The 9221-nt window shown below is 48.3% G+C and overlaps 1 protein-coding gene across 2 annotated transcripts; it reads right to left on the reverse strand.

Moving 5' to 3' along the window:
- Positions 1–1086: 1086 nt before the first annotated feature.
- On the reverse strand, positions 1087–5078 carry LOC136508830 (HIPL1 protein-like). 2 transcript variants are annotated; one of them, XM_066503611.1, is made up of 7 exons: positions 4913–5078; positions 4644–4804; positions 2854–3399; positions 2457–2676; positions 2262–2392; positions 1995–2167; positions 1087–1893 (listed from the first exon to the last, which is right to left on the reverse strand). In XM_066503611.1, the coding sequence occupies exons 1-7, from the start codon at positions 5007–5009 to the stop codon at positions 1377–1379; spliced, it is 1845 nt and encodes a 614-aa protein (XP_066359708.1). In that variant the 5' UTR covers positions 5010–5078; the 3' UTR covers positions 1087–1376. The 2 variants fall into 2 exon arrangements, with proteins under 2 accessions (XP_066359708.1, XP_066359709.1); XM_066503612.1 differs by having other exon boundaries at positions 2466–2676; positions 4913–5077.
- Positions 5079–9221: the final 4143 nt, after the last annotated feature.

The following is a 9221-nucleotide window of genomic DNA, read 5'->3' on the forward strand; positions in this document are numbered from 1 at the left end:
TATATAAAGTTGGTCGATATGTTTAGACTTTGCAAGACGCTGTGGCTGAGCACCCGCTCGTTGCCTTCCTCGGCGCGCTCTGACACTTCGCCTTGCCTCCCTGCATCTCGACCTCGAGTATACTCCAGACGCCGAAGTTCTGGCCTCATGTCATGTCCCGTGCAACACATGCGTTCGACAAAATGCCCAGAAGAGACAACAAGCCAGTACTCCTGTCACATGAAGACTGATGTTGCTGTAGGTCGAGATACTTAGATACAAACTCCGCTACACGATGGATCATGGTAAGGGAATAAATTACTTATTTCCTGCTCTCTTTTTCATTTGACTGCAATCATTACAAAGGGCCCGTTTAGTTCCCAAAATTTTTTGCGTACTACCCATCACATCGAATCTTGCGGCACATGCATGAAGTACTAAATGTAAACGAAAAAAAAACTAATTGCACAGTTGGGTGAGAAATCGCGAGACGAAACTTTCGAACCTAATTAGTCCATAATTAGACACTAATTGCCAAATACAAACAAACGGGCTACAGTACCCAAAACCAAAAAATTTTGGCATCTAAACGCGGCCAAAATATCATGCCAAAAGAATGCTCAGCCCAAAGTCATGAAGCTAGCAAAGGCTAAGTGCCAAAAAAGACAGTGAGAGCATGCTTCACGGAAATTGTCGTATAGTACTGTTTCCGATAGTATAAAATTATATTTATTGACGTGCCAAAATTTTAAACCCGATAAGAAAGTTAGCAGTGCATATGTTTCTCTCTTCATATAAACTAGCCAACTATTTTTATGTGAAAGCATTTACATTTAAGACTAGCAAACATTGGCTCGCTAATCAATCAAAACTATTACGTTAACTAAGCACTATTTTCTTGGGGGATTGTAAAACAGAGAATACTTAAACACACACTTGGTTCTTGCCAGTTCATAGCGTTTCGATATAAATTTTCAGTTGAGTCCTGCTATCTATGATTAGGCAGCATGAAGTTACTATTGATCCTGTTAGGAATTTAGGCATTTCCATGTAATCCAAAAAAAAATTCATAGCAAATTTGTGATGAAAAATATATGCAAGTGTGGCATATTACTACTAACAACAATCGCTCTGTTCGCTTGGGCTTGTTTAGCTTATAAGCTGTACTTTTTCAGCCAACGAACAGTATTTTTCTCTCACACCAAATCAGCCAAAAGTACTTTCAGTCATGGCTTATCAGCCAAACAAGCCCAAACGAATAGGGCGAATAGCAGTGACATATTATTACTAACAACAGTAGCAAAGGTGCCTGAGCCAAGCACCTTCCCAGGCCGTCGATTTTGGGCGCCCGGTGGTCGAATGGACCTGCCTGGGCCACGCTGCAAACCAAACAGCCCTTATATGCCTGGCAAGTCTCGGCATGCAGCAAGCTTTGTCCACCTCAACCTCTTTTTCTTAGTAATACGAGCTGATCTCTTGCGGGTTCCCCAGAAATAAAAGGTGCAGCAACTGATCTCGCGGAAGCACTCGTTACAGCTTTTCTTAATCTGTCCTCCGCCGCCAAATATTGTCGTCCAGACCATGTAGAACCCCAACAACAGCGCAAATCCCGACACGAACAGCAGCCAGCCTGCACCACGTGCAGGCTGCAGCAGTGGCTGAGTGACGCCGCATAGGCTGGGTGGAACAAGTCGGAACACGCCTCTGGTGCCGAGGACGAAGGCGTCTTTGCTGCTGTCCTCGCCCAAGGACAGCACACGCCCAGTGATGCCAATGCCGATGCCATTGCAGGGCACGGGGCTGCTCCTGGAGCACCTGACGATGGGGACCTGAGCAGAGGCGCTGCTCCCGTTGCTCCTGCTCTCAAGGGCATCCACACCAGCCCACACACCGGAGGCATAAACATACAGATACCTACATCCAAGCATGTAATGTAACATGATCAGACATGTGAGTACAGTGTACCTTGTACGAACCAATTACACAGCAAAGTGATATGTTTATCATCTCTGTACCTTCCTTTCAGCAAGGGATCTGCGGACCCTCTATACATGAGACCACCAACGATCGATGGCATCCTGCCATCAGCGGGACGGCCCTGGTTGATGATGCTGGAGACAGTCACCTTCATTGAGGAGCCACTGTAGTTTCTACCCCTCCTGATAAGATGCACTAGCTCGTACTGTTTCTGCATATCAATTTTCAGGAAAATTTAGATTCGAATCAATAGCTGTCCAGAATGAATGCTCAATGAAAAAGATAAGCATGTAGTATATCTGTACCTCATTGACGTCCGCACAGTACAAGTAGGAAGGCCTGTTGGAGTCGAAACTGCATCCGTTTGGGTTGTTCAGACCCGCAGCAAAGATCTCTGGCTTCTCTATCTTCGGAGTGGCACGGTAGACAAATGAACCTGAAACCACAGAGCAATAATGATACATGCTGGTAGATAAGGATATGTTGAAGCGTTTGCATACCTGCCATACCTCCAACATAGAACCTTAGGATTTTGCCAAAAAATGACCTCCCGTTCTTTGAGAAATCACCATTGCCAGTAACTAGGTAGAGGTATCCATCGCTGTCACTTGGCCAGAACAGGATCTGTCCGCCATGATGCTGGTAGGAATATGATGTGTGCGGGTAGGGCAAACCCATGGTGAAGATCCTCCTCACTTCTGATGAATAAGCGCGAGTTGCCTAGCAAATTGAAATTATAATATGCAGATGAACGAGCAGAAAATTAACTAGAGCAAAGCAATAGGCAATCCTTGAATCTTCAGGTTCCTACAACATCTATGTACTTTGTACTACTCAAAAATCTAATTCCATTTTAAGTGAATAGGACTCATAGAAATAGAAAGGGAAATCTGTTACCTTCGAATAGTCAGTGCCACCTTTAGCAGAGAACTCGGAGACGACAAGCTGATACCTGCACAGCTGGGAGCCATTTCCGGCAGCAGAACCCCAGCACGTGCCGGCACCACAGACCGGTGAGGTGCTGCTGTCACAGTAATAAGACACGAACAGCCGGCCATTGGTCGTGAACTCTGGGTGAAACGCCACGCCCACCAGTCCGAGCACCGCATCATGGTGCACTCGATCCGAGATGTCAAGGAAAGGACTGTCAGAATGCAGGGTCACTCCAGATCCCTGATGAGGCATTGAGACCAGCCAGATCTTTCCGTCCTGGCTGGACAAGAAGACTCGGCCTGAGCCATCTGGGTGAGCAGCCATGGTGACAAAGGATCCTGCGCTGATACGCTCAAGGCACCCCTGCTCCCATGGCAACCGGGTAGCAGGGGGCCCAGGCTGGTGCTGGGCAGAGGTCGACGACTGAGCAGACTCGCAGAGGAGAGGAACGGCGTGCTTCATGGTCGTCGCCGAGTCAACCGAGTTGGCCGAGAGGGATGGCACGCATCTCTGCATTAGTAGTTGGGAAATGTCAAAACACAGTATATGTCCAGGCAGTCCTGATCGGCTAATCGCAGATCATCAAAAAATATGCTTTGTTTTTATTTCAAATCTCGTAGCATGCATTTTGTTTTTCTCCTTCAGAACACACACCTCAAACCTTTTACAAACACTAAACAGTATACGAACACGCATAGTAGGAATTGAACACAATCTCTGCAGATGTGCATTGACCGAATGGAAAGCAATTCAGTCACGGGCATTTAGTAAGCTTATACAGATATATTTAAGTAGAATTTGTTGCAGCCATTCATTCATTCATAGATATATGGACTAAAAGATCAGAAAATAATTGACTAAAACGTGCGCATACCAACTGCTCTGACATGTGATGTTTGCGAATCAATCATTTGTACTTGGACTAGATTAGTCGATAAAGGATGCCGAAATTCTTTTCAGCTGGGCTGTAGCTGTACCGAACAGTTGTTTCGAACCTAGTGTCAGTCCAATCACAGTACCAGCGAATGATCCAGATGAAGAACAGGAGTCACCAGAATAGATTATGATGAGAAGCATGCCTTGGACGGGGATGTGGTGGATTCGTTGGCTCCCCGACTGGAGTCGCGACTCGCGAGCCATTCCGATCGACCCACGCACCCACAGCTGAGGCGCGTGGAGGGAGAGGGGATAGAGTGGAGTCACAGAAGCTGGATACGAGCACGGAACGGCGGGGGACGGTGGATCCATCCAAGGCAAGCGGCGCTGATGCCGCGCCATGGGTGGGTCCGGACATGGCACGGCAGGGGCGCCGGCGGCGCGGACGGAACTTGTGCCTTGAGGCGGAAAACAAGAGAAGAGAAGAGAAGAGAGCGCGCAAACGGGAAGGACGAAGGGGAAAGGCGGAGGAGGTTTTTTTTTAATGCCTTTTTTATAATATAAAGAGATTCCAGCCTTTTGTCAGTGGGGGAATGGTCAGCACTCAGCCGCAGGCCTGTTTGGTTCTGATCCTGGCCAACGTTGCATGGCCAGGCAGCTCCCCAGGCCGTCGATTTTGAGCGCCTCGCGGACGGATCGAGCTGCCTGGGTGAGCACCCTTGGGCCACGCCGTGAACCAAACAGGCCAGGCGTATATACAGCATCCAATCATCCGTGTATTTATTTGATGCGACGCGAGCATAGACAGGAAGTGGTAAATAAATAAAAGTAAAAGTACTAATAAAAGAGGAAAAAGAGAGAAAGAAGCGACGGCTGACCGCGCAGAGGACGTCCTTCAGGATGGCGAAGCACGCGGCGTTGGAGATGGGCATGCCGTCCAGCTCCGCCCTGAGCCCCGCATCGTCATCGGCGTCGCAACAGCTTAGTCCGGCGTCGCCGCCGCAGAATTCCAGCGCCTGTCCGAGCACCACTGGCTCCCCTGCAGAGGACAGGGCAACACATACAGCGAAGCAAGCCGGATCGACGCCCATCAACGAGCATGCACATATACACAAATGAATCACAGTCACAGGCAGCAGCTACTCACGTGAGCCCGCGCACACCGGGCCCGGGGAGGTAGACGACGTGGACCAAGCACTGGAGAGCAGGAGGAGGAGGCGGATTACCTCCTGCTCCCTCGCCATGAATCCAAAGAGCAGGTGAGAGTGAGACCGTGTAGTGAGAGGGTAGGACAAGAGAGGCGCTTGATTTGATGTGGCGTCATTCCTCCTTATCCTTATATAGTTCAACAGTTGAGAAGAAGCCTCAACCTTACGCTAACGCCTTCTCGGCCTTTTTGACAAATTGAGAAAAAGCCTCCAGAGGAAGAAGCGACGAAACTGCAGGCGGCTAGTATCAAACTTTTTTTTGGGTAGCTGCTGTAGCGGCTAGTATCAAACTTTTTTTTGGGTAAATGGCTGCCTGTTTTAACAGCGATGCAGCCATAAAAGAAGAAGGCTGTTGCTACATTATTTACTATCTTGTATAGTTATGGTACTAGCCGCTACAGCAGCTACCGCTGCAAAAACAAGCGGCCGAAGCCGAACAGGTCCTCTACTGGATCATCGAGTTCTGCTGGAAAAAAAATTGTGTGGACCGTCCACCATAAGGACGTCCCCTCAAACTACGACGCCGTGGACAAGTCGAGTCCGCCTCCGTGCCCCGGCTCGCGAGTCGTGAGTCTGCCTCCCAGTCCCAGCGCTAGCCCCGATCAAAACCAGCTAACTTGCTTCGGCACGCAAGCCACAGGCTCGTACAGTTCGTCCACTAACACGGGAAATTGGGATTCCCCATTCCACTAACACGGGAATATGAGCGACTAAGCACGCCTGCAGTTTCGTCGCTTCTTCCTCTGGAGGCTTCGTCTCAACTTGTCAAACAGGCCGAGAAGGAGTTAGCGTAAGGTTGAGGCTTCTTCTCAACTGTTGAACTATAGGGCGCCACATCAAATCAACCGCCTCCCTTGTCTTACCCTCTCACTAGATTTTTTTTTAATTTTAACATTTTTTGATAACTAATTTTAAATCTAACACTGCAAGTTTTTTTTAAAACTAACATTTTTGGCCGCGCCTATTGCCCTGGCGCGGCCAAATGCCTGTGCCGCGCCTTGCATGGTGGCGCGGCAGAGGTCTGACGCGGCGACGACCGGTTTCGGTGATCGTTGACGTGGCAGCTCTTGCCACGCCACCGATCTTGGTGCGGCACTGCCGCGCCCTGATTCATGGCGCGACAGAGCCGAATAAATACCTCATGGCCGGCCAGACGCCTGCACGCACCCTGCCCGCCCGCCTGCCGCCAGCGCCCGCACCGCCGCCAGCACCGCCAGCCACCGCGCAGCGCCCGACGCCAGCGCCCGCCCGCCCGACCACGCCCTGCCCGGCCACTCCCGCCGCGCAGCTCCCGCGCCGGCCGCGCCACGAACGCCGGCGCGTCAAGGCCGCCCGCTCCTAAGGTACCTCCTTTCGATTTCATATTTTTTTTGCTTATTGTTGATTTAGGATAATTAGTGATTTATGATAGTTAGTAATTTAGGATTGTTAGGGTTGATTTCATTTTTTATTATTATTGATTTAGGATAATTAGTGATTTAGGATAGTTAGTAATTTAGGATAGTTAGGGTTGATTTCATATTTTTTTATTATTATTGATTTAGGATAATTAGTGATTTAGGATAGTTAGTAATTTATGATAGTTAGGGTTTTATGATTGGTAATTGATTTATGATAGTTAGTGATTTAGGATAGTTAGATTAGTGAATTTGTTTATGATTTACGTAGGTTTGAGGTTGTGTGTTCTAGTATAGTTAGGATTTTGGGTTTAGGGATTGTTTATGTATTTATTATTTAGTTTATAGTTAGTTATTTAGTTAGGATTTTGGGTATAGATACTAGTTTACTCTAAACCCAAAAGGGTTTAGGTATTTTAGGGATTGATTATGTATTTATTATCTAGTATAGTTAGAATTTTGGGTTTAGGGATTTAGGATAGTTAGGTTAGTGATTTGTTTGTGAACTTACTAATGTTAATTTAAATTTTGTTAATTTGAATACTCTAACGCTTTGTTTATCAATTCGTAACAGGATGGCTCCTCCCACGCAGCACCCGTTGTACCCCTATTCTTGAGGTGGAGTACGACGACCAGCACCGAGCACACATCTTGAGTGACAATGACGCAGAGGTGTCGTTGCCTCCTTTGAGGCCCCGCACGCACACTAGGGCGCACCAGTGGGACGAGCGTTATGCGCCGTACATACGGCGTGCCGGCTTCCTCGAGCTTGTCCGTGTTGTCAATCACGGTCTTTCGCCCCTTGACCCAGCACTACTTACTGCAGCTTGTAGACAGGTGCGAGTGCATTCTTTGTACGTTAACTTTCTTCTAACAAATTTGAGGCAACTAACAGTCGTTCTATTCTTATAACAGGTGGAGGCCTGAGACCCACACGTTCCACCTACCTTGTGGCGAGATGACCTTGACTGTTGCAGGACGTGAAGGCTATTTTAGGCCTTCGGTTGGGGGGACTTCCAGTGACAGGGATAGTTGACAACGATCACTAGAGGGAGCTAGTGGCTCAGTTTACTGGCTTTCTTCCACCGGACGACGATGCTTCCAAGAAAAATAAGTGAGTAATTCAAGCCTATTTAATACTTGCATTGCTTTCCTGCAGCGATGGGGTCTCATTTTCTTTGGTCAATTTTAGGAAAAGTTCCAGGGTTTCGTCGTCCTGGATCACGGAGCGCTTTGATTACTTGGACCCACAGGCTGAGGAGGCTCTGATCGACAGGTTCGCTTGTGTGTGGCTCTGGCACTTTCTTGGTGCTTTCCTCTTCCCAGACGCCTCGGGCAACACGATCAGCTGGATGTTCCTTGACATACTACGACAGCCATGGGAGAACATAGCGGCGTACAGCTGGGGCAGCGCAGTCCTAGCATGGACGTATCGACAGCTATGCGTTGCCTGCCATCGCACCTCAGGATATGCGAACCTTGGGGGTTGCTCATACCTACTCCAGGTGTGGTGTTGGGAACGATGGTCCGTTGGAAGGCCCCTTAATAATGGTTTACAGGTAAATACTTCGGTTCACTATATTTTTGGAGGCAGTTACATATGAATTCATTATTAATGGCTAATTCATTATCGTGTTCAATGAAGCAATGGAACGGGCAGGATACACTCCCTATAGCTCTGTATATCTAGACGGAAGCAGAGTTAGTTAGAGGGAATGCGAGGCGCAAGTACAGGGAGTACACGGACGGTCTCGACGTCCTGACACAGCACCAGGTTACGCTCTCTTTACTATTATACTGTGTCTTGTTCGATGTACACTATATCACAACCTAACTCAATTACAAAATTCAGGTGCATTGGTGTCCTTGGGATGTTCCAGAGCTCCAGTACTATCTCAGTCCTGTCACTAGGGACGAGTCAGACGAGTATCGCTGCGACATCCCTCTTATTTTCTTCCATATGGTCGAGATTCACTTGCCCATCCGGGTCTGCAGACAGTTTGGGAGAATGACAGGCTGCCCACCATCCGCTTTACTCCACCAACCAAGAATTGCACTGGGTGCGTTATCGATTAATAACAATGCTACAATCCAGAGGTGTGTGGTACAACTAACATCGTTTTGTTGCAGGTATAATCGCAGGAAGAGGTACAAGACCAAGGATTGGCGCGTGACACACAACTCGCGCATCCATTTGTGGCAGAACAGGGTACGACATCCGGTCCATGCGGGTCCTCCACACGACCAGCACACCTTCGACGAGTACCTACGGTGGCTTCACAGGTCTACGAGGACACATATCAAGCCCCCGTACACTGACGTGGCGATTGACGAGGACTCGGAGGAAGATGTCATCGAAGATGTGTACGACGTTACCACTAGGGAGGACACACAGCTGGAGAGAGCCTCACTTCAAAGATACGTGGTAATATACTTGAATGGTACAATTTGTTATCTTTTGGTATTAAGTATGTGTACTAAAACTGTCCAACCGTATTTTTGTACCCAGGCGACACAATTGTCAAGGCTGTCCAACAAAGCAGCGTTCCGGCTTCACGAGTCTAGAGGTCAGGGGCCAGGCGTTCTCGTGGCTTTTGTGGAGGTAACATAAACTTGTCCGTTCCAAAAATGTTTCTTTAGTGTATATGCGTTTGGGTAATGCACTAACTTTAACGTCTATTTATGCAGAAGGTGAAGAAAAGCTGTAGGAAGCTAGCTCAGAAGCTGAGCTGCATGGACACTCCTTATGAGGAACCGCCACTCCCGGCGTGGTCGGGTGCCACGTCTTCAGCCTCTTTGAGGACACCAGCCGGCTCTTATTAGTAGATGACAGGTGCCACTTCCACGGTGC

The sequence above is a fragment of the Miscanthus floridulus genome, chromosome 15 (assembly GCF_019320115.1).
Source record: "Miscanthus floridulus cultivar M001 chromosome 15, ASM1932011v1, whole genome shotgun sequence".
In the NCBI taxonomy this organism is placed as follows: domain Eukaryota; kingdom Viridiplantae; phylum Streptophyta; class Magnoliopsida; order Poales; family Poaceae; genus Miscanthus; species Miscanthus floridulus.

What these genes read in the sequence shown, in the direction of transcription:
- LOC136508830 (XM_066503611.1), bottom strand. Translation starts at nt 5,009, where the DNA reads ATGGCGAGGGAGCAGGAGGTAATCCGCCTCCTCCTCCTGCTCTCCAGT. An exon ending in CCCGGTGTGCGCGGGCTCAC is followed by an intron (nt 4,805 to 4,912) that starts GTGAGTAGCTGC and finishes TGTCCTCTGCAG; the next exon opens with GGGAGCCAGTGGTGCTCGGA. An exon ending in GATCCCTTGCTGAAAGGAAG is followed by an intron (nt 1,894 to 1,994) that starts GTACAGAGATGA and finishes GCTTGGATGTAG; the next exon opens with GTATCTGTATGTTTATGCCT.